Source organism: Malaclemys terrapin, chromosome 2 (assembly GCF_027887155.1).
Source record: "Malaclemys terrapin pileata isolate rMalTer1 chromosome 2, rMalTer1.hap1, whole genome shotgun sequence".
Taxonomy (NCBI): domain Eukaryota; kingdom Metazoa; phylum Chordata; order Testudines; family Emydidae; genus Malaclemys; species Malaclemys terrapin.
Window position 1 is genome coordinate 90,729,356 of NC_071506.1, and position 26,230 is coordinate 90,755,585.

Here is a 26,230-nt window from a genome sequence, read left to right on the forward strand (position 1 = left end):
CAATCAGTTAAGCCTCATGACTACAGCACTTGCCAATGAAGGACTGTCATTGGAAATATGCTCAGAGAATGGGGCAATAAGTGGCCACACCACACTAACATTATATCTATTTTGAAGAAACCATTTGTGAAACTTTGTAGAAATCCAGACAAATATTAACATGTTAGAATAGGCTTCCAAATTCCTGAAGCCCAGATTATAACAACCATGTGAATCCACTCAGATTTCAGATTTTTGGAGTGCTAACATCATACTCACTCTGAAGATGAAAATGTTGTGTGGTACCACAGACAACTAATTTAAAATTAAAACAGTGTGGGAGTGGGCAAGTTCTTCAGAAATTCATTTAACTGAACCAGCAGTGAAAATAAAAAATATCAGACTGTCTCAATTCACAAGTTCCTACATCATGGAGCAGTAGAACAGATATTTCTTGAATGAGGTATGCTCATAAAAACAGTCACATCACTGAAGAAAGTTACAGGTTTGGTGTATTTAAAAAAATAGAGTAAAGGTTGTTTTGGTGGTAGACTTTTTTCCCTCCCACTGAGATGTACTTTTTGTCTTAGCCTAAGTGGTAAAAATGAGTGAGGATCCCAAATATGTTTTTCTGATATTTCTCTTAACAGAGCTGTGCTGTATAAACCAGAGGCAGCAAAACAAATACTCCCTCAAAACAGCATACTGAGAAACATTACCTTTGATGAAGAATTTCAAGGGGAACAGCTAGTGACTGAAGGTAAACATGTAACTTCTGAAAAAGTACCATTACAAATATTTATTCCTGAAATGTTTGTTCTAGACATCACTCCTAATAAAAATATTTGTGCAATATTTGGTAAATACAGAATAGAAATCCTGATTTGCACAAAATTTACCTCCTCTTATTCTCTACCCAGACCTACTTATTTTTGCCTATCTGTTATGTGGGGTTTTTTTGGTTGTAAGCTCTTTGTGGCAAGGACTGCCATTTGCTAAGCTTGTACAGTACGCTCATGGCAAAACAGGACTCTTACTTGATTGACCTGTAGGCAGTATTGCATTATAAATGTTAAATAATGGTTTCAATAGCTTCTTCCTCTCATTGCTGCTTCAAAAATATTATATTCGGGCACTTCTTCAATGCAAATTTGTCACTGTTAATTTATTCTGATTTTTATAAAATTATCTTTAAGAAGTGACCATTTTATAGTTTCTAAAGAACATTTTTTAAAAGTAGTGCAAAAATTACTTATACCAAAAAAAGAAGTATTTCAAGCAGTGCCTTTTCTTCCTCTGCTTTGTACCAGGAAGGAATTTATTATCCAGATTATTAAGAGTCTCTACTTCGGCCTCTGAGGGTGTCCTTTTTTTGTGAGTTGGTGAAAACCCTCAATATCTCATCGGAACAAAAACAAATTTCATATTGAATGCCAAAAACTTATTTACTTACTGAGCACCAAAAGTGTTAAATAGTATTCAGGGACAAACAGAAATTATGTTGCTTAAGGATTTACAGGTGAATATAATCTAGACTGATTCTTTCCCCATGTATTCTTTTCTATTAAATGTTTGCCTTGTCTTTACAACAACAAAAGATGTGAAGCTTGAAAGCTTGTCTCTCACCAGCTGAGGTTGGTCCAATAACCGATATTATCTCACCCACCTTGTCTCTCTAATATCCTGGGACCGACAAGCCAAAAACAATGTAATATTGGTGAAGCATTCATGATATGTTGAGCACCATAGAAAAATGAATGAGGAAATTAATTATTATTAGGACTGTTAAGTGATTAAAAAATTTAATCACTATTAATTGCATGATTTTAAAAATTAATCGTGATTAATCACACTGTTAGTAATAGAATACCATTTAATTAAATATTTTTGGATGTTTTCTATATTTTCAAATATATTGGTTTCAATTACAACACAGAATACCAAGTGTATAGTGCTCACTTTATATTTATTTTTGATTACAAGTATTTGCACTGTAAAAAACCAAAAGAAATAGTATTTTTCAATTCACCTAATACAAGTTCTGTAGTGCAATCTCTTCATCATGAAAGTTGAACTTACAGATGTAGAATTATATACACAAAAACTGCATTCAAAAATATAACAATGTAAAATTTTAGAGCCTGCAAGTCCACTCTGTCCTCTTTCTTATTCAGCCAATCACTCAGACAAACAAGTGTGTTTACATTTGCAGGAGATAATGCTGCCCACTTCTTGTTTACAATGTCACCTGAAAGTGAGAACAGGCGTTCACATGGCACTGTTGTAGCTGGTGTTGCAAGATATTTACGTACCAGATGTTCTAAAGATTCATATGTCCCTTCATGCTTCAACCACCATTCCAGAGGACATGCGTCCATGCTGATGATGGGTTCTGCTCAATAACAATCCAAAGCAGTGCAGAGCAACACATGTTCATTTTCATTGTCTGAATCAGATGCCACCAGCAGAAGGTTGATTTTCATTTTTGGTGGTTCAGGTTCTGTAGTTTCTGCCTCGGAGTGTTGCTCTTTTAAGACTGCTGAACGCATGCTCCACATCTCGTCCCTCTCAGTTTGGAAGGCATGTCAGATTCTTAAGCCTTGTGTCGGGTGCTGTAGCTATCTTTAGAAATCTCACATTGGTCCTTCTTTGGGTTTTGTGAAATCTGCAGGGAAAGTGTTCTTAAAATGAACAACATGTGCTGGGTCATCATCTGAGACTGCTATAACATGAGATATATGGCAGAATGTGGGTAAAACAGAGCAGGGAACATAGAATTCTCTCCCAAGGAGTTCAGTCAGAAATTGAATTAACGCATTATTTTTTTAACAAGCGTCATCAGCATGGAAGCATGTTCTCTGGAATGGCGGCCGAATCATGAAGGGGCATATGAATGTTCAGCAATCTGGCACGTAAATACCTTGCCAATGCTGGCTACAAAAGTGCAATGCAAATGCCTGTTCTCACTTTCTGGTGACATTGGAAACAAGAAGAGGGCAACATTATCTCTTGTAAATGTAAACACACTTGTTTGTCTTAACAACTGGCTGGGCAAGAAGTAGCACTGAATGAACTTGTAGGCTCTGAAGTTTTACATTGTTTTGTTTTTGAGTGCAGTTATGTAACAAAAAAAATCTACATTTGTAAGTTGCACTTTCATGACAGATTGCACTACAGTACTAGTATGAGGTGAATTGAAAAATACTGTTCCTTTTATCATTTTTACTATGCAAATATTTGTAATAAAAATAATATACACGTTGATTTCAATTACAACACAATACAATATATATGAAAATGTAGAAAAACATCCAAAATATTTAATAAACTTCAATTGGTTTTCTATTGTTTAACAGCGCAATTAAAACTGCGATTAATCGCGATTTTTTAGTTAATTGCGTGAGTTAACTGCTGTTAATCAACAGCCCTAATTATATATTTAGTTGGGTTGGGGTTGGATGGTGTGCAGTAAATAAAGCCCGTGGCTACATATTCAATGAGGAGAATAAAAACAAATTCTGATTAGCTAGCCATTCAGTAACTACAGTCCATTTGTGCACTGAATGAAGCAGAGGTCCTGTGGAAAAAATAGTATGTTATCATGTAATTATAGAATGTGTCAGAATGCGGATGCACAATGGGAGCAAACTAAGGTTGCCCGGACATCCTTAGTTCTAGCATTTTCTTTTTTTGGTGCTTTACTAAACATCTTTTAACATAGATCTCTGTATGTAATTGTTACATACATTGACTTATTAAACCTGCTACTTCTCTTCAAGGTGCAATAATAGCTCTTTTGAGACACTGCATGGAGGCTGTGGCTGTTGACAGTTATCTAAGCTATCTAGCAGTCACATTTAAATGGCATTTCTTGTTCCAAAAGATACCCAAGGGTTTTATGAAATGTGTACATACTACATACTGGATCCTTGGAGGCATTAGGTGGCAGGGGAAGGCTGTGCTTCCTGAATGCTATAAATAGGTATTTTTAAATTCAGTGGCTTTCAACCTGTGGTCCACGGAGCCCTAGGGGTCTGCAGACTGTCTAAGGGGTCAACAAAACCTTGTTACCACCATAGAACAGTGGTTTTCAACTTGTGGTCTGCAGACCCCAGGGGTCCACAGACTATGCCTAAGATTTCCAAAGGGGTCTGTACCTCCATTTAAAATTTTTTTAGGAGTCCACAAATGAAAAAAGGTTGAAAACTACTATTTTAGTTGGTTTCTGTGTGTCAAGTAAAATTGACGTTTACCAACAACTAACAAATTAAATCAATACCTGCCGAGCCTAATACTACCAATTAAAAATCAGCATTAACTAGTTAACTGATGATCACTTAGCAAATAAAAATGGGGAAGGGTATAGAAGTGATACCTACTATGTGGGAGGGCTGGGTTTGGAATTGAGATTTTCTGCAGGTATAGAAATGAAGCAGGGGGGAGATGTGAGGAAAGAGGGAGAGAAACAAAAGGGAGAATAGGATGAAGGAGGGTAGAAATAGTGTTTCTAAGGCTGACCATATTTGCTGGCTAAGTGGTGCTAAATGTGCCAGCTGCAGAACAAATAGCACAATTCAGTTACTGCATAAAGGCCAGATTCTGCCCTTGATCATTTTCTAAACTTTCCATTGACATCAGAGAGTTACATGATGGATTGGAAATCCAAATGAAATTTGACACTCGACAGAATGTGTGACACTCTTGATCCAAGTATTCCTAATCTGGCATTTAGGTGCTATACAACAGTAATAATTGTCCTTTCTAGCTACTATGCAGCAGAGCCAATAATACACATTGACCTGCGTTGTTTATAGTAAGAGAGTACATATCCTGTGGATTTGAAGTTATCAGAAGTTTCATCTGTTCATTTTCTTCTTTGAGTGATGATACCTATGTGTGCATTGTCCCTGATTTTGGAAGTTTTTAGTAAGCACTGTCCATTGGTGCACACATGCGCTGCTGTTCTCTTTGTGCTCCGAACCGAGGGTATAAAGGGTAGTGTGGACAGACGGCTCTCTGGTTTCCAGTCTTCCCTGTCAGTTGATCCCTCATACTCGCACTACTGGAGACCTTGGGATCCTACCCCTAGGCACTTGGAATGGGTACATGAGCCTTATATACCATCTCCTTGCCAACCCTGACCGGTCCCATCAGAGGATGAAGGTGAAATGAAGCTGATGAATCTGACTGCTTTGGGAGCAGTTTCATCATCTTGCCCTGGATGAGGTGGTTACCCCATCTTCACCTGACAATTTCAGGCACTGTCAGAAACTCTTTCACAAAGTGGTATCCGAGGCGCAGATACAGTTTGAAGTTCAGGAGCCCCAACATAGATTTCTGGACATTTTTCAACCCTCAGCCTTTTGGATCCTGCAAAAAAAACTGTGGCACATTCCCACTTCTTGTGCTTCCATCCTGAAGAAGGCTGAGAAGCACTACTTAGCCCCATCCAAGGTGGGAGAGTTCCTATTCTCACACCCACTGCCTAACTCCTTGGTGTTACAAGCTGCCACTGAGAGGTGAAGGCTGCAACACTCTAAAACTATTCCCTCAGACAAAGGTCCAAATGGCTTGGTCTCCTGGGAAGAAAGGTCGTCTTCACCTCGCTCCAATTCAGTATTTTAAACTACTTGACTTTTCTAACTCAATATGATTTCACCAGTTATACTAAGTTTTTAAGTTTTAAAGACCAGCTTCTTCGGGAAAATAGACCCTGCTTCATTTCTTAATTGATGAGGGCAAATTGGTTGCCAAGGCTTACCTTCAAGTGTTCTTCTATTTGGGCTAGCTACAGCACCGAGAGTCTTTACAAAAGTTTTTTTTTCAGTGATGGCAGCTTGGATGAAAAGAAATGGGTTCACAGTCTTCCCATATCTTGACGACTGGCTTCTAATGAGCAGGTCATATGAGGAAGTCCAGCTGGCAATCTGTTTCTGCTTTGCATCTTTACTTCTGTAGGAGTTTAACTACAAGAAGTCTGCTTTGAGCCCCCACGTGGTCCATAAACTTTGTAGGAATGAACTTGGACTCAACTACAGCAAGAGGCTATCTCTTTATCAAGAGGTTCCATGCCATGCAGGCTTTCATAAACCAGGTCACCTTCAGGCTCCAGTTAGAATGTGCCTGTTTCTCCTCGGCCACATGGCCTCATGCACACGTGATACTATTTGCAAGGCTCCATTTCTGTTGTCTGAAAACCTAGCTTTTCTCTGTCTACTCACCGGTGGGGTGCAATATCTGTGCCATACTGACAGTTCCATCCAAGGTTCTGAACTCTTTCACCTGGTGGACAAGCCAAAGACTGTTTGAGTGGGGATCCCTTTCTTCACATAGATACCCAAGGCAGGCATCTTTACTGATGTCTGCCTGTTAGGTTGAATAGCTCATGTGGATGATTGTTCTGCACAAGGCATATGGACCCCCTTGGGAGTCCAGAATGCATATCAATTTACTAGAAATGAGCATTCTGTTGGGCCTGCAATGCCTTCCTCCCACTCATCCAATCCTGGCATATTCAAATAATGCTGTACAAAATGACAACTGTCTTCAGTATAAAGAAGCAGGAGAGAACAAGGTTCCTCCGTCTTTGAATAGAGTCAGTCAACCTTTGGACCTGTAGCATCCACCATCACATAAACCATTCAGCAGCATATTTACCAGGTGTGTAGAACTACCTAGTAGACCATCTCATAGGCATTTTTCCACAGATCATGAATGGGAGATTGAGAATTCAGTCCTGGATGAGGTCTTCACCCAGTCTTGGGACCTTTTTGCCTCACAGCTTAACAGGAAACTTTGCCTATACTGCTTGAGAGGCACTCTAGGCAAAGGCCCGAAGGGAGATGCCCTTCTGCTAACGTGGAAGGATCACCTCGGTATGCTTTCACTCCCATCCCATTAATAGCACGGGTCCTACAGAAAATTTATCATGACAGAGTTTGTCATCCTTATTTCATCCAACTGGCCAAGACAGTTCTAGTTCATGTATTTACTTTAGTTCTTGAAGTGATTGCACATGTGCTTTCCAGTTATAGTACGAGCATGCTCGTTCACAATCATCAGACATTTTTCCCTTAGTGATACCTGTTGGGGTGGCTTGAGCACCTTCTGTTACTGAACATCCCTGTGTGCCAGTATAAAGGGCTCAGCTGCCCCCAAGCACCCTCAGTTCCTTCTTATCACCTGTGATGGTTGTTGAAATAGCTTGGCTGGCCTTAACAAATGCTCTGTGTGTTCAAATAACTGTTGTTTGAGAGGTGTTGCACGTGTCCATTCCACAACCCTTCCTCCTACACCTCTGCATTGGAGTTGTCTGGCAAGAAGGAGCTGAGGAGCCGTGGGGGGCTGGGCCCTTTATATCCATGTACTTGGCAACAGGGGTGCTCGAGCTGCCCAATACGTAACACTGAGAAAAATTTCCAATGACTGTGTGCCTGCAGGCTCACACCGAAGGTGGAATGGACATGTGCAACACACTTAAAATAAAATGTTTAGGGAAAATTAGTATCTTTTTTTTTTTCTCCTCAGCTTGTCCACCCATAAGCATTCACCCTTTTCCAGACCTTCTAACACAAGCAAACCTTAGAATATCAGGGTTGGAAGGGACTTCAGGAGGTCATCTAGTCCAACCCCCTGCTGAAAGCAGGACCAATCCCCAGACAGATTTTTTTTGCCCCCATCCCTAAATGGCCCCCTCAAGGCTTGAACTCACAACCCTGGGTTTAGCAGGCCAATGCTCAAACCCCTGAGCTATCCCTCCCCCCCTCCCTCCACCTTTAGACATCTCAGCCCAGAACCACTGCATCTCAGGAACTGGTATTTGGATGGGCATCAGATGTAGAGCATTCATGTTTCATAAATCCATTGTCAATCAAAGTAGAAGAGTCTACCAGAAGATGTTCTTCAGCTAAATGGAAGCATTTCTCCTCTTGGGCTCAATGACACCAGTTATTTCCAGAATCTGCTGGGATCCATGCTATTCTGGAATATATACTTACTGTTAAGACACTGAGTCTCTCTTAGTTCTGTTTTGGGTTCATTTGGCAGCAGTCAGTGCTTTTCTTTCCCCCTGTTGACAACCACACTATTTGTTACTCATCCTGCAACAACTAAATTTTTGAATGGCCTTCTTCAATCTTTCCCACCATTGGTGGTGAAACTCGCATCCCAGTGGTACCTTCATTCTTTTGTTTCACCAGACCTCCCATCAAGCCTTCAGTACCCCGTATTTCAATGAAAGTTGCTTTCCTATTCACCATAACATCAGCCAGAATCAGTGAGCTGGGAACACACACACACACCCTACCTGAATCTCATCTCTACGGACATCTGAAGGGCACTGCCCTTTTGTTTACGAAGAATAAAGGCAATTAGAAAGACACCTAAACTGTTTGTTTCCATAGCAAAGAGGTCAAGGGGTCAACCTGTATCTGCGCAGAAACATTTTTGTAAATGGATCGCTGGTGGTGTTATCTTTTGCTACCAATTACTTCACCTCCCTCCCCCAGAGGGGGTGAGGGCTCATTCCACCAGAGCGCAGACCAGGTCTACTGGAGATATGTACGGCAGCTGTCTAGAGCTCCTTGCACACCTTCAGGAGCCATTACACTTTGGTCTAGCTGTCTTCTACAGATATAGCTGTGGGGACAGCACTATTACAGTCCGCTATCACTTCTGTGTCTTCGCACTCACCTCCTATTTGACTACTGCTTGCTAATCTCCAATGTGTGGAATACACATAGGGACAATCACTCAAAGAAGAAATGGAGGTTACTTACCTGTAACCAGAGATTCTTTGAGATGTGTGGTCTTTTATCTGTATTCCACTACCCTCCCTCCATACCCTCTGCTGCAGATTATAATCTGGATTTGCAGTAAAATAAGAAACTGGGGAAGTGTTGGTCCACATTGCCTTTTATACCCTTGGTTTGGAGCATGAGGAGAATAGCTGTGCAAGTGTGGACCAGATGCAGCTTAGTAAAAAATCTGTAGACTCAAGTGAATGGTGAGCTGGTGTAGCCACAAGTGGAATACTAATAAGGACCTCACATCTCAAAGACCTCCAATTATAAGTAACCTCTGTTTCATACACCATTTTACCTTTTACCTGCCAAAACTATTTTATTGTGACTGGTAAGCCTAAAATCATAGCATTGTAGCATTTGCATAAAAATGTAGAAGAAACTTAAATATTCTTAATACAACTTTTCAATCCAAATATGCAAAAACACTAAAATTGCTGTATGGTGAAGCTCTCATTGGGTTCTATGTTCATGTTAGCTCATGTCTGCATGTTGGAAGCCAACCAACACTTATTTTCCAAAAACAAATCTATTTTAGGTTCAGTAATGCAAACTCTCTATTAGTTTATTATAGGTATCTTTTCTGAAATGTCTAGTCTAATTGTTATGTTATCCTTTTTAGATTTTTTTCCCCCCTTTTTAATCCTTCAAAATATCTTTTCTTAGTGTATGACCTACCACAAAGGACAAATGACATTGAGCTTTTTTATGGAAATATGCGTAAAGTTATTCTTTCTGTGGTTGGAGATTCCAGTTTTAAGAGGGATTGTCTTCAGCAGTCTCCAGGACATAGCTTGGAGTCAGACAGGTAAAGTGAACATTAGATTTAATTCATATAAAAATCATTATGATTTTCTGCTAATTAGGGGAGTCATGTTACTTTTCACATTTAAAGCTAGATAAAGCTTTTTAGTGGTACTGGTGTATGGGACAGTGACATTGTCGGTGACAAAAACTAGATCAAAAAGTTCAGCTGTCTTTTTTTTTTTCTTCCACTCCCTCATTTCTCCATGGATTAGGAAGGGTTTTGGCAGTACCCTGAAAATGGTGATTTCTGAGTTGAATACACCTCTACCTCGATATAACGCTGTCCTTGGGAGCCAAAAAATCTTACCGCGTTATAGGTGAAACCGCGTTATATTGAAATTGCTTTGATCCACCGGAGTGCACAGCCCCGTCCCCCTGGAGCACTGCTTTAGCGCGATGTATCCAAATTCGTGTTATATCTGGTGGCGTTATATTGAGGTAGTGGTGTATTACAATGGATCTTGTTTTTGCATTTTGACATACATTCTGATAGAATTGTGATAACTAAAATTCTAAACTAATAAAAAGTTGATGGTGCACCCCTTCCTGCAATTTATGGATATCTCTTCTGCTGCATTCTGTCAACTGGCAAAGAGAATGTATTTTTTCAAAATAAATTATGCCCCTCATTTTAGAGATTAAGGCTTGTTTGGGGGTAGGTGGGAGAAGCTAGCTGAAGTTTTGATGCCTCTGTGAGGAGAAAAAACTTATTATGGGGAACTGATCAGCTGTTACACTGACATATCCATCACACGAAGCCCTCGAAGGTTGTGGAACCCACATTGCTTCCCTAAAGGAATAACAAGATCAATCCAGAAGTCAACTTTCCCTCAAACTGCTAGTGTTCCAGTTCAGAGATCAGTTCTGTGAGGACTATGGAGCCGTTCTGTGGAACACTATTAGATATGTCAAAGTACATTTGTCCCTGTTTTTTTTTCATCCCTTGCCCATCAGTTAGCTAATGACAAACATTATGGCACCACCTACCGGAAGCTATGAGGCAAAATATTTATCAGTTAAGTCTGATATATCTGTCAGTGTGTTCTCTTTTCTGCCTCCTAACCTGGAAGCATAACATGCTACCTAATACTTCAGTTCTCAGCTATTTTTCTGTCCTTCCTAAACTCCTATTCCTCCTTCTGAACTTAATAGGGAAGAAAAGGGAAAAACCCAGTGAGTGTAGGAATCTTCTGCTGCTGAGACCTGTTTCAAAGCTCTCTAGCCAGACAGGAGCCTTACAGGAGAGGGCAGAACATCATCCACTCTCTTCCTCCCTTTCTCCCCCACCAGTCTTCCTCAAAGGCTCTGAACCCCTGGGGGACTGAGTGCTCTTAAGATTCAGCTCTGTCTGCAAGAAGTGACGCTTGTCTTGTCTTCATGGCCTGGCAGCCAACGTTAGAGATCCTTGTCCAGGTAAAGCTATTTGGGATTCTCAGTCCAAATGACAGACCCCTGGCAGGCTGCATTATCACCAGGATAAACCCAATTGTGCAGGCCTTTCTTTACATTCAGAAACTTTGTGCTTCATTGACCGGGGCTGATCTTATTGGGTAAAATCTCCACCCTTCTTCTGCTAGTATGTTTGTTTACTCTCTCTCTTCCCCCTTCCCCCCCCCAGTAGTATCAACACTGGAACTGACTGCTGCATACTCCAATATTTCAGACACTCTCCATTTCTCCATAGATCAGTTCCCTCTAGGGCTCCCGCTGTCTAATATAATTCTGAAGCAGATTCTCCCTGCGTGTATGATATGCTGCCTGCTACTGAAGTGCTGTCTCTCTACCTCTGAGGATTCTGGGAAGAGTGCTTCCTCTTTCTCAGACTTGTCAGGTCCTTACTTTACCAATGATATCCATAAATCAAGTTGCAGAATAGCTTATTTTTTTCCTGGCCTAAAGTAATTATTCCTTTATTATGTCCTTGAGTAAGGAAACAAAAGTTTGTCACCTGGTGGGGAGGGTCCTGCACCTGGCTGCAACTTTAGCCTCTGGGTGTAAACTAGGTAGAATTTAAAATCTGCACCCCTCAGAATTGCTGAGATTGTCTTTTTCCCACTTGCTGCTAATTTCTCTCCCAGATCAGGGCACATTTGATACCTTCTAGACCCTGCTCCCTACTTTGTCTTCTGTTTAGAGTCCTAAAGCATCCAGCACAGCCCTGGGGATTTAAACCCTCCCAATTCAAATCAGTAAAGATTACTAGGTTGTCTGCCATCTTTTTTTATTTTACTTTATTTAAGGGCAGCATACTGGAGCTCTGGCCCCTATCTTCAGTAATAGTACAGAGTCCTCCATCAGTGCTGTGTCTTTGAAATGTAATAACAGGATGGCCGGGGCCTGGGATACAAGGAGTCCTCCTGCATTCCAAAGCCTTGTTGCTGGTTTCCTGAGTGAAATCTCTGCTTCTTTGAGTGTTGGTCCCTAAGTGTATATCATTGTGGGTAGGCACGTGCTTGAGACTGGAAGACTTCTGCTAATGATGTCTGTTGGTCCATGGTTGCAACCTCTCATGGTCTGAATTGAGGATTTAAGGAACAGTACAGACAGAGTGCCTTTCCAGTTCCATTCTACCGCTACGTGGTCTGAGAGGGAACCCTCCATTGTCCACAGAGCTGATCCTGTAACTTCGAACCTGTAAACATTGCTAAAGAAATGTTATTACTTAAATATTAGTTCTGGTTAGTTTTGTTGGTTTTTAGGGACCTCTTCCACTCTAGGTCTGCCCCAGCCCTGATGGGAGTCACATTATGCCCAGGATCCCAGGCTTTGTGATGCATCTGGGGCAAGACACAGTTCTTGGTCAGCAACAACCGTCAAAGGTGCCTGTACTGCCTTAGAGAAGCTTATATTTTGACTTTGTGCAGTATCTGCCACTCTTCCAAGCGGAACCTGGCAAGCATGGGAATTCAAACTTAGGATGCTCCACAAGGAGTATTTTTTTTGAGGCCTCAGTCTGATCCAAAGTGGGCAGACCCCCTCTGCTCATCATGCATAGGTGTTAATGAATGTTTCATCTAGCACTGTCACCTCTGACACATGGGTGAGCAAAGTTAGAGTTGAGAAGCCCTTTTCCCCAGCTTCCCGTGAGGCTAGAAAGTCCTCTTAAAAAGCCTAAAGAAAAATCCCCTTCCAGAACCACCTAAATGAAAAGGGGGTACTTCTCCGATATCCTTCTCAGTTGGGTGACTCTTCATGCTCTAGGTTCAAGAGCCTATAAAGGGCACAGTACCAACCCGCAGGTTTTGAGGAGTCAGAGAACCTTTGCATTGGCACCATTGAGAGAGGAAGGACTCTCAATACTAAGAACGGAGTGTAACAAACCAAGACCGGCACAACCACCAGTACCATCAAAGGATACATGAGAACTTCATGGACTGTTGGTACTGACATGAGCGCATAAGGAAACACCAGTGTCCAAGAACAGACTCATATACCACGCCTGAGGATATTTTTTGTAATTCTGAACCCAGAATCCCCCCTTCTAATGGACCTGGTACTTAAAACGATAATTTTAACACTAGCAGTCTACAAATACCACAAGAGAAACCAATTCCTCATTCTATCTACTAGTTGCATTAGGGCTACATAGATGGTACCAACGTCACCACAAATGGAACTGGAACTCTCATTTTCTTCTTCAGGGGAATCTGACATGGAGATGGGACTGCCATCACCCCACCAAGAGATATAAGCCCAGACAAAGAAGTTAGAATATCCTGGGTTCTGCCACAGCCTCATAATGAGGTTCCCTCCCCTCACCCCAGGACTGTTGGTCTCCTCTATGCCAGGGGTTCTCAAACTTCATTGCAATGCGACCCCCTTCTTACAACAAAAATTATTTCATGACCCCAGGAGGGGGTACCGAAGCCTGAGCCCACCCAAGTCCCACTGCCCGGGGAGGGGCAAAGCCCAAGTCCCTCCGCTCCAGGCAGGGGGGTCAAAGCTGAAGCTCAAGGGCCGGGGGCCTACAACCTGAGTCCTGCCGCCCAGGGCTGAAGCCCTCAGGTTTTGGCTTTGGCCCTGGGCAGTGGGGTTCGGGCTTCAGCACTGAGCCCAGCAAGTCTAAGCCAGCCCTAGCGACCCCATTCAGGGTCCCAATCCACAGTTTGAGAACCGTTGCTCTATGCCTTGCGGCCCTTGTCAACCTATGGTGGATCCCTCTCATTGGCTGTGTTGGGAACTGTGGATAATATTTTGCATTATCCAGAATTGGTACAGCATTGAGGAAAAGGCAGAGCCAGATCTAGTGGTACTGCCAGTTCCAACAGGAATATCTTAAACTCCAGATGAGGCGCTTGCTCTGGCCTCGTCATCTCCGCCAGTTGACCATAAACAGTTTCAAGATTTATTGAGGAGAGTTGCAGATGAGCTCTAGATTCCTCTGGAGGAAATTGAGGAGACACCCCACAAACTCCTGGATATATTATCGAGTCTGGGACCTAGTAGAGTTGCACTCTGTTAACAATTCCCTACATATTACTCCATACATATTCGCTTATTGCCATTTCTCATTTTTCCCCTGGTCTAGGCCATTCTTTGGATTCAATTCAAAAAGGAATCAAAGATGAGTTTGGAGTTTTGTGTTAACTAGCCTGTTTTATCTCCAGTGTTGCCATCTTTTGTTGTATCAGAGAAGGAATCTTTTTGGGAGTCAAGCAAACTATCTCACAGAAAGATTTAGAAGAGTTCTGTTTTTTTTTTAAAGATCATAACGAGGGACAGATGACCGTCAAATCCAAAATAATCTGTGTGGTTTAAAAATTGCATCCGAAAGCAAGCTAATCAGCTGCATCCAAAATTGTTATACCTTTTTGTAATAGGCATGACAACTTTCTATTGGATCAAAGGGTTGAAGTATCTCTTTTTAGAAATTTGAACGGTAGTCACCTAATTACTTCCTGACCTCTTCATCTGACAATGCCAACTAGATTTTTTTTTTTGTAAACTTCTCTGCTGATGTTTGTTGACCATGCTCCAAGCACAACTGTGAAGTAAGCCCAACTCATCTGGCTCGATGCTTTCGATTTCTGCTATCAGAAATGGTTTCTGGGTGGGAAGTAAGATACATCAAGGGAAAATTACTTGCAAGTAGCATTTGTTTGTAGTTATCCTCTTCTATCCTCTCTCTCTCTCTCTCTCTCTCTCCTGCCTTCCGTCAGAGTGTTGCTTGGAGTTGTGACCTCATTATCTAATACTTTTCTCCAGAAACGTCAAACTGGGGAGAGGCGGGGAGTAGTAAGTTCAAAAGTAGACTTACTTCTGGTAGGAAGAGCTATTATGGTGTCAACAATTGCTGTTGCTGGGTTAGATGTCAGGAGACTACTATGAAATTCGAAATTACCAACAAGTAATTTTCCCTCACCAGTTACTGAAATGCAGCCTTCTCAAAGAATTTCATTTGCTACTTTTCAAATTTTATGTAAACTAAACTACCCACTGTCCTATGTCAATTATATATGAGTACTGAATTTCAATAATTTCCTATTAATGGAAACTTCAGTTGAAATTGAGGCCCTAGTAAACTGAGCATATGTATTAGTTTCAGCTGCTAAAATCAGAAAATCAAACTAGTGCTCAAAAGAAAAACAAAATGTTACCATGGTTAACTAACTTTGCATAAAGAAATTACTTTTGTCTGCATTAAAAGCTTTCTTATGTCATGATTTCATTTTAGACTTGGAAGCACTGATACACATACCAACACAACTTTGGATGTTCTTCCAGTTAAAGGACCTCAAGGTTCCCCATTATCTTTAAATACTGATGACCCTGTTCAGAATAAATTGATTTCTCGAGAGACATGGGCCGTTCAGCCTGAACACTTAATTTTGACATCTCCTTCTATTAGTGAGTATTTTTTTAAGTTTGGATACGTACAATAACTGGTCTAACTAGTGAATATTCCTAACCTACTGAGGCATTTAAGTTTGGCTTTGGTGATACCTTTACTACAGTTCTGTTGAATTTCCTCACCAAATAGTTTGAGCTGTGGCTTTGGTTTGTCAGTTGAAGTTGCTTTCAAAATACCTTGAGTTGCCAGAAACAGAGATTCTGAGATGGAGTGTATTTTAGAAATTAATCAAAGGCCAGCAAGAAGAACCACCAAGGTACGAAACATGACAAAGGGATGTTAAGTAGCAAACAGTATCCTTCTTAATCAATGGAGCTGTCAGTTTTTGATCTGCTGTAATTTTATTCATGTAAAATATTATAGCTGAACTAAACCATTTTTTATATTGTACAATAGGTGGAACAGCAGAAACTGGCCATATACAAATTATGAACAATTGTAATAGGTCATTGAAATTTGAACTTTCTTGGCCAGCTCATTGTCTTACAATAACACCTCAACATGGAATTATTGAGCCAGAGTAAGTCTCTTTTCATTGTTCTTTTTCTACTATGAAAGGTGTTTTGTTGCTGTTAAGATTACTTTGATCATTGAATCTGGTAAAAGTTTGAGCTTTCATGAATATACACACCACATAGGTCCTAATATATTAGATATTTTACTGTTATTTTTGGTGTTTTAACAATTAATTATAATTGTAAATTAAAATTGGATATGATTTATCTAAAAGTCTTTGAGATCAGTTGTATCACTGCTCACTAAGCACATACCACTATAGCTATGCCAGTATAACTCCACATGTGAACACACTTCTAGCATAAATGTGATTTTATTTCCAGTATAATTGTATGAAGTAATTATACTGGAATAATGTCACTTATTCCAGAAAAGTGTCCACGCAATAAGTTACACCAACATAGATATATTGGTATATTATATTGCTATAGTTCTGCTGGTAAGTTTTCCAGTGTAGAAAGCCTCTTATGAAGGATCTTATTACTGGATAGGATTGGGAAAGAGGGGTGCCTACTCATTAATGAGGCCATTCTGGACCCAACTAGAACCACTTGGCAAATCCCAGCATTGGTGATACCTACATGCAAGCAGATGGACAAAAAATATTACGTCCCAGCATGGGAGACTGATCGTCTCCTGCCTCCCACCCAACTCCATCATGGTGGATGCTGTTAATTCCTGCGGCCATCAACACCAGGTGAGGTCCATTCCCTACAATAAGGACTAGAAGCCTTTAGACCTTTTCAGAAGGAAGGCCACATTTAGTTTCAGATTGCCAACTACCAAGTCCTGATGGCTAAATAGAACTACATAAACTATTTGAAACTGAGCGATTTTATTGAGAAGCCCCCTGAATCACATTGCGATCAATTCAAGGCCATTGTTCAGGAGGGACAGTTAGTAGCAAAATAACACTACAGTCTGCCCTCGACACAGCAGCCAGGTCCATCTCTGGTGGTGGTGATGCGACGTGCATCATGGTTCCATTTCTTGGGCTTCCTGAAGGAGGTACAGTCAACCATCAAAGACCTTCCCTTTGAAAGCACTAAACTCTTTGTGAAAGGACTGATGCCTCTCTTCACATGCTGAAAGAGTCTCAAGCCACTCTCTGTTCTCTTGGCATCTATACACTGGGACAAAAGAGGAAGTTTAGTCTGCAGCCCCAGCACAAACCACGCACCTCCCAATATCTAGCTCAATGCTACTATGACCCACGGGGGAAGAAGAATAAATTTTTGAGGCATAAACTATCTGGCCTGCAAACTTCCTCATCCCAGCCATCCACATCCAAACACTAATTTTGATGTGTTGGTTGAGATATTGATAGACCACTCCCCCCATTTGCTACAGCCAACCACCGCCATCCACCCATTTGGTCACCAGCCAGTAGAATTCTATAGCAGAATTCCTCAGCACTTGGGAACGCATAACATCGGACCAATGGGTCCTAGCAATCATTCGCAATGTATCCATTTTACCTCTCTGTCCCCTCCATAACAACCTTCCCCGTCCCTCTTCAGGGACCCTTCTCACAAAAGTTTACTATGGCAAGAGGTAGGTAGTCTCCTCCAGTTAAGGAGCTATAGAACCAATACCTCAACATCTATGGTGCAAAGGGTTCTACTCGCTGTTTCCTAATACCCAAGAGGAAAGGAGGTTGGAGACCCATACTAGACCTCAGAGCTCTCAAGTTTGTCAAAGCTCAAAAATTCAAGATGGTCACTAGCAACAATTGTTCCAGCATTGGAATAGGGAGACTGGCTTTCATCCTTCAACCTTCAAGACATCTTTCATGTCTCAGTCCTACCGACTCTCAGACTATTTCTTAGATTCACTCTGGAACAAGACAACTACCAGTACTCCCCTTAGGGCTATCATTGGCCCCTAGAGTATTTTCAAGGTTCTCTCAGTAATGGACACGCACTTATGCTCCCAAGGGATCATGATTTACCCTTATCTGGACGATTGCCTCCTCAGAGCCTGGTCTCTCCAAGAGACTCACCGAGTCATCAAAGCTGCAATGTGCTTGTTTACAGACTTGGGCTTACAGATCAATGCCTAAAAATCAACCCTCATTCCAGTGCAAAACCTGGAATTCATAGGGGCCGACCTCGACTCGTTACAGGCCAGAGCTCTCCTACCTCAACACAGATTTCTCTCCATGGCCACGCTCCTAGAGACCATTCAAAGTAGCCCACAAATATCAACCAGACAGTGCCTCCAACTCTTGGGGCATATGGCAGCAAGCACAACAATAATACCACATGCCAGGCTTCACATGTGATGCCTTCAGATGTGGTTCAGCTCAGTTTATAGACCAAAGAGGGACAGACTAGACAAACCCCTGTCACTACCCAACAGAATCAAGAACTCCTTAGATTAGTGGAAAGACCCAGCCAAGGTTTGCAAGGGGATCCCCTTCTCCCAAACTCCCCTGTTTTTTCTCTGATAGGGTGGAGTGCACATATAAACGACCTCATGACACAAGGCAAGTGGTCACCCACAGGTATCTCTTCATGCCATCCTCCTGAAGCTGAGAGCATCAGAAATGCCCTTACTCACTTCCTCCCATTGGCCAAAGGATCGCACACAAAAGTCCTAACAGACAACCTAGCCTGTATGTACTACATAAATCAACAAGGGGCAGTCAGGTCGCCCCTCCCTCTGTGCGGAGGTGATGAGACTATGGAACTGGTGTATCTCCCATGACCTTACACTGTCAACAGCCTACCTCCCGGGCACAAAAAATTCAATAGCAGACACTCTCAGTTGCCGATTCCAACACGAACATGAGTGGGAGCTAGACCCAGTAGTACTACACTATCTATTCAGGTGGTAGAGGACGCCGAACACAGACCTGTTTGCCACTTACGTGAACAAGAAATGTCCACACTACTGCTCCAGAGCAGAGATAAGACAACACTGCCTGGGCGATGCTCTCGTCTCCATTGGGATGGAAACCTTCTCTATGCCTTTCCTCCATTTCCCCTACTGTTGAAGTCCTGCTGAAAATAAAAAGAAATGGGGCACGTCATGTACCCTTACCTCTCACAGCTTGGGACATGCCTGCCAATCCCTCTCCAAGCCACTCCGTACCTCCTCTTGCAGAACAAATGACGTACTCTACATCCCAGCCTGAGGATTCTCTACCTCAAAGCGTGGCTCCTTCTTAGTTTCCAACATCTAGAAAGCTCCTGTTTGAAGGAGGTACAAGAGGGGTTACTACACAGTAGAAATGACATACTTACCTGCAAAAATGGTCCAGGTTTCGGACGTGGTATACTTCCCAACAAATCTCCCTGACATCTGCAACTCTTCCACGTATCTTAGATTATTCACTGACGATAAAAAGATTGGGGCTCTCTGAGTCCACCTACCAGCTATAGCAGCCTTCCACCAACCGGTAGAGGGATACTTAGTACTGTCACACCAAACCATTAATAGGTTCCTCAAGGGTATAGTAAATCTTTGCCACAACCTCGATTTCCTTCTCCCACATGGGACCTAAACCTGGTATTAAAAAGACTGACTAGGCCTCCCTTCAAACCCATGGCCACATGTTCACTTACATACATCTCAATGAAAATGGCCTTCCTGATAGCAATCACCTCAGCAAGGAGAATAGGAGAAATAGCAGCTCTGATGGCACATTCCCTCCCACCCCCACTCCCCACAGTTCTTTAGGGACAAAGGTACACTCAGGCCACATCCAAAATTCATTCCTAAGGTAGCCTCCCTGTTCCACATGAACCAATTGATTCCCCTTCCAATATTCTACCCAGAGCCTTACTTTGACAACAGGGAGGCTATATTACACACAGTAGATGTCAGGAGAGCCCTAGCCTTTTACCTGGATTAGATGAAGGCTTTCCGGAAGTCACCTAATCTTTTCCTTTTTGTTGCGGAAAGATCAAAGGGCAAAGCAATATCACCCCAGAGGCTCTCCAAATGGGTCTCAAACTGCATTAGACAATGTTATCAGGTTCACAACGTGACCCCTTCAGATAGTATTCTCTCTCACTCCACGAGGTCAATCTCTTGATATGTTGACTTCTTTAAGAATGTCTCTATCTCAGAAATCTGTAGAGCAGTGACATGGGCATCAGACCACACCTTTGCAGAACAGTGTGCGATCACTGGGGACTCCGCCTCCAATGCCATCTTTGGCTCCACAGTACCGTCATCTGTAACTGACCTGACTCCAAAGTCCCAGCCCTCCGGTGGGCATACTGTTCAAGAGTTGCCTACTGTGGAGAGCCCATAGGGATACTACTTGAAGGAGTTACTCACCTTGTGCAATAACCATGGTTCTTCAAGATGTCCCTCTATGGTTGCTCCGCAACCCACATCTGAAGTAGAGTTCTTGTCAATGGCTCCGCGATAGAGAAGGAACTAAGGGGGATTAGCCTGTATGCGCTGACTAGCCTTGTGGCGGGGCACAAGGGGAGGCAGCACATCTGTGGGCCTAGCAGACACTGCTACTGAAGTTCGTCAATCTGCAGCACAGGGACTCAAGCACTCCTACAGCGGAGCAACCATTAGGGGAAACATCTCTAAGAACCATCGTTACTGCATAAGGTGAGTAACTTCTTCATCTTACAGAGATAGATTAAAAGATACAGGTAGTAGAAAATAATATACTGGCGTTAATGGGAGGTAGCCAGCGGGTAGACTATGTACATGGAAGAAATTAGGGAAAAGATGAACTTGGAACTTTCAGTGATAGGCTGGAGAAGAGCATGTTTGAGCTGTGTGTGACATGATAAGAATGGGAAAAGAATGGCCAGCAAGAAAGGATGTGGAAGATTGAGGATATGATGGAAAGACTCTGTCAAGAGAAGTTTGAAAAGAAAAGGACTGGAACCCATGCCATCAACTGGGAGTGACAAAGAATCACGGGCACCTCCAACTTCCTGTAAACAGGAAAAGGAGTTGAAAAGTAAAGTACTTTTTGAGTTGAAGTTTCTCACATAAGATCAAATTGTGGCAGACTTTAGTTTTAACTTTCAGACTCACATGACTGATTTGTTTCTATACTAACTTCTTCAAACATGAAGCACTACTAGAGATTCATCCCAAATTAATTCCTGTGGGTGGGGCTTGGGGTTGTCTCAAAATGAATCATCCTATCAGTTTTTTTCTTAGTTCCATTCTTATCCCAACAAAGGCTTGCTCTACAAACCAAATGTTAAAGATCACTAGACCCAAACCAGTTACAGACTTTAGACTGTCCACCCAGCTCTTAGCTTAATACCAACAAAATCTGTCCCCAAGACAGATTGTGTTTCTCATTGTTTGTTTATATTCTGGTAGGGAAGTAGCTCCAAGGTCATACGTCTCATGCAGGATATTTGTAAAACAACCACAAGTAATTCTCCACATTCCTTAATCTCTCATGTTGGCATTTGCTTGGGTCTTGTATTCGGGTGCGTATGATATTTCTGTATTACTAAATGTAATCAATTTCTTCAGCATCTTGGGAGGAAGGAAGACCAGCCACTCAGGCGCATCCATTTAATTCTGTTCTGCTGCATTGACATGGCTGGAAATTGTCTGATGTTTCATTCTCGTGGGAGTAAGCCACCAAATGCGGGGGGTGGCTACCTGCAAATGTCTCCTGAACACTTAAGATATGTGAGACTGCCTCCAACGTCTGCCTTGAGACATTCTAGAAAGATTTCCATAAGTTCAAATCAAGACCAGCCTGGAGTGCGTCAGAGGGTAAACTCTAAAAGTAATGGCCTGATTTCACCGTGGCTATTGAGTCCCAAGACTCTGTCAGCACTGCAAGCATTGGAGCAAACCAAGTATTCCCCATGTAATTTCACCTCCAAAATGCTTGGTACACTCATGCTCAAAGTAGAAAGGTTCCTCAGATTCCAGATGCACTTGAAGCCTCAGCACTTTGTCAGTAGTACAGAGTTCTGGTGCATCTGATGAGGTGGAGTCTTTCAAAGAAGAGGTCAAGACTCAAAAGAATTGAAAAAGTGAGCACTTCTGACATATCGGTGCTCCGAACTTCCTGCAGCTTTGTAACAAGATCTTTTTAATTCCAATGTACTTCCTTTGTACCCAGGTTCATAACATAGGAAGTTAAATCAGTATTAGTGTGCTCTCTTTAGCCAAACTTTGTGTTCTTCTGAGACCATGAAGTCCTCAATAGACTTCAAGGCATCCCTCTGGCTCTGCATTATGATTGGTGGGACCCTTCAGTGCAATTGGAATGCTTTTATTTTCACCAAAATCAGTGGCAACTGCAAGGAAAAGAGGAAGAAAACTGGCTTTCATGTTAACTGGTTTAAAGGGTGCCTTAAATATTCCTTACCTAAGTCACATTGCCCCAACAGTATAAACTAGAGCCCACGAGTCCTTAAGTCCTGTTTTCAATGAACACCACAAAACTATCTTTTCTAGGGGTTCTTGAACATATAGCCAGCTTCCTGCTTTCTCAAAGGCAGATGAGGACAACTTTTACAACCATTGGCACTTACATTTAAGTGTAGTGTACATATATGCAGTTACAATCAAGGTTTTGAAACATACAGGGACCATAAATTGCAGTAATACATAGGATATAAATTTAATACTAGGAATTGCATTTACCCACTGCATTAAGATCTAGAATTTTAAAGTCGTATATCTAACGTTCGCTTTTACAGTGTTCAGTGATTTTTATATGTCATGAGTTATGATGTGCAAAGAGAATTAACCGAATAGATTTTCAGTTTTGTATGTAGATACTATAGTTTTTACTGCCTTTTTTTGTTTAGGACCAGTATCTTAATTCTTGTGAGTCCTAATCCATCACTTGCCACAAAGCCTTCAGTATTTCCTTGGAGTGGTCTAATTTATATACATTGTGACAATGGACAAAAGGTAAAAGTGGTTTTCTTAAAGTTTCCATGAAGTCTTAAGATAATTGTTGGTTACCATTCTGCTAAAAGTCAGTTTAATTTTGGGACGCTAATTCATTACTTTACCATTCTACTAAACTTACTTTTCCCATGAAAGTCTGTTCTGTAAGCCTGTAAAACTCATTGGGGAGAAAACCATTCAAGTAGGGGTTTATTTAAATGTAAAGATAGGTTACGGACACTTAATAGGGAATATTTCATTTAATTGAATAGGTTAAAGCTGTTTTGGGATCCAAAGGTTCTTGGTTTGATAGGGGTTATCAGTCTTTGAAGAAGAATGGTGGGCTCCTTAAATTGACTGAGTTATATCTACAATTGCCACACACCTGTTAAGCACTTACACTTTATACTATAATTTAGTATCTCAGTAAGTATGAGATACTAAAATGCGAAGAACTATAGTAGTTTGTTGCTAGACAAGGGTGGTGAGCACTTGCTTGTTTTGGGCCTGATTCAGCAAAACGTATCTAGCCTTCTGGAGTCTGCAGAACTGTAAAAAGCAATAGACTAGGTCTGTGGCAAGGAGTATACAAACACCAGTCTTTTCCCTTCTTTTTCTGTCTACCTGCTTCTATCCAAATACATTTTTTCTGCCAATATCTGTTTTGAATTAAGGAATTTAAATGCAGAAATATATTTCTAAGGGAGCAAAGTTTGTATTCTATTGATTTAGTGTATTTAAAAGGTACAAGGTCTCTTGTGAATCTCAATCAAAGATATTGACATCAGTCAATACTATACAGTTGAATTGGCTTGAGAGATTCCTGGAGTATTTCATATAAATATGAAACAACACATAAGAAAACTTCATGCACTAATATTAATTAGGGAAGGCAAAAGTCCTCTTGCATTATCCAGTTCATCCTCCTGCCAAATATAGGATGGTTCCTTGTGTGGTGGTCTTTCTAGCGTTTTCCCAACTTGTTCAACAGTACCAAGTGATGGGGGTTATCCTTCCTGTGGGAGAGTATTCTGCAATATGATAGGAGTTTGCTGTTTACAATGCAGAGTTTGGTGTACAACATTTATGAACTCAACCCATTTAATATTCTGATTGGATTTCTGAAATTGTAATGTTACAATTAATATACTGTATATGACAATATTTCCATAGAAATATCTTTTATATGATAATTAAAACTCTATCACTCATAAAATGAACCAGTCTCTTTAGGTATTACCACCTTTAGCTAACAAAGGTAATCAAAGATTTTGGATGTTTCTAAAAGCTTAGTCATGAGCTCGGGCTAGCTGATCATTTATACGTCCCAAAAAAATTCAACCTCTGTGGGTGCCCATCAAGTGCTTTGGCTGCCATTTGGGACTAAACTAAAATATACAACACAGAGTTAAAATACTACACCTCTACCCCAATATAGTGCAACCCGATATAACACAAATTTGGATATAAGGTGGTAAAGCAGTGCTCCGGGCGAGGGCTGTGCACTCCGGTGGATCAAAGCAAATTTGATATAACGCGGTTTCACCTATAATGCGGTAAGATTTTTTTGGCTCCCGAGGACAGCATTATATCGAGGTAGAGGTGTACTTCTTTCTTGGGAAGTCACTTCTATAAGAAATCATATACTAATTGAATTGAATTATAGAAATTTCAACCTGTACCTCAGATTCTGAATAAAAGTTTGATACAAATTTGACTACCATCTCACTGCCCAATATAATGTAGGACCTTTTATTTGTCCAAAGAGGCAAGGTAAAGTTACTAAGATTAAACTGATGCAGTGCTGTCTCCTTAAAATCCGCAGACACGCCGCTCCAGTGACTTAGCGTTTTTACAAGCTGCAGGAGAGCTTTGTCAGATTTCACTGCTGTCTTTCAGATCTCTGTAGTCAGCAGTAAAACTTGAAAAAATCAGTTAAATTTTATCATGGGAAAGCTAGAAGTAACAGCAGAGACAACCACTGGAATGGTTTGTTGCAGAAGGAGACTCAAAAATGAAGTCTGTGGAAAGAGTAGTAGCAGAAACTTCACCTTGCAGCAGCCAGTGGGCTCTTCTCCCTTCCAGCTGCCAGAGATGGCTAGATAGATAGGCAGAGCTTCAGATTCTTTCCCTACTACGTGGAGGCTGATAGGAATTGTAGCAGCTGGTGGTGGGTTGGATGTTGGCTGCTTGCTTTGGACGCTGCCTCTCAATGGCGAGGTATCCCATCTTTTATAGCTCTCTATAGCTAATAAGCCTAGTCCTCCAGCTATTCAGTTTCTAGTAAAATTTCCAAATCAGTTTTTTGGGTGCATGGCTGAGGATGGGCAAGAGAAAAGTACAATTTTAGAGACATTTTGGGAAGAGGAGAAAGGTCAAGAATGGGGTAAGATGAGGAAGTAAGGAAATGGGTACTGCAGAAATCAGCTCAAGATGTACTATGCTCTATTGTAGAAAAAACTGGGGTGAAGACAGGAAACGTATAACAGAACCAATGGATGTAGCAAATAGGGTTTAGTCAAATTGTATTTGTCCATTCAACTAACTTTAACTATATGGAAATTTATTCATTTGCTTAAACACTATTTTGTGGTGTTTGACCTGCCAAACATGATTAAGCAAATAAATAATATATTAATACTTGTGGAATTCAAATATAATTAGTGAATACTTTGTTATTTGACCAGCACTTACTACTATAGTGGCCCCATTTAAAGTTCATTCCAATTTTAGAGGTATTACCATTTCCAGCTGTATTTCCCATTTTAAGTGTAGAGAATATCACTGTAATCAGTTGTACCTCTAACCAGACTAAACTTTAAGAATATTCAGAAGGCTGCATTGCTTGTTTGCTTGTTTGTAAAAACAACTATTGGTTAGAGGAAGGGGCACAGCCTCTTCGAAGTGCATAATGTCACCAGTATTTTTCATCTTGCCTGTTAAGCTTGGTTCTCAGGCTAGTAGGTTTTGGGTAAATGCTTCCATCCTTGTTTGTGAACCATTCAGTTTACAATGCATACACTATTTGAAACTTTAAAAATGAGACCACATATCTTCAAAATTGTTTACGGGCATCTGAAAGTTTCTCTCTCTCAAGTGAAAGTGTCATTACTACTTTTAGGGGAGGAAAAATAAAATCTGGTAAACTACGTAGGGAACCACCTGATTGAAAATACTAGTATTTTGACACTGTAGTGGTCATTAGTGGTTTTCTAATATAAACCTTTTTACAGTCAAAAAACAAATACACATTAGAATTCTTTCCTTCAAACTATTTTTCTTTAATGGTTTACTTAGAGAAGATTTTTGAAACCAAGGATAAAGGATAGGATGGCATATTCACTGACATGGGAAATATAAAATCAAATTAACGAGATTAAAAAAGGTATAGTAGTATCATCGAGAGAGAGAGAGGAAAAGA

The 26,230-nt window shown here is 41.1% G+C and overlaps 1 protein-coding gene across 1 annotated transcript in view; it reads left to right on the forward strand.

Moving 5' to 3' along the window:
• Positions 1-26,230, forward strand: part of CEP192 (centrosomal protein 192) — a 203,445-nt gene that overhangs the window by 157,392 nt on the left and 19,823 nt on the right. Inside the window, exons 45-49 of the mRNA XM_054017577.1 lie at positions 630-739; positions 9,447-9,588; positions 15,262-15,434; positions 15,835-15,958; positions 22,725-22,830. Coding sequence (XP_053873552.1) covers positions 630-739; positions 9,447-9,588; positions 15,262-15,434; positions 15,835-15,958; positions 22,725-22,830 — 655 coding nt within the window. The remainder of the gene's footprint in view (positions 1-629; positions 740-9,446; positions 9,589-15,261; positions 15,435-15,834; positions 15,959-22,724; positions 22,831-26,230) is intronic.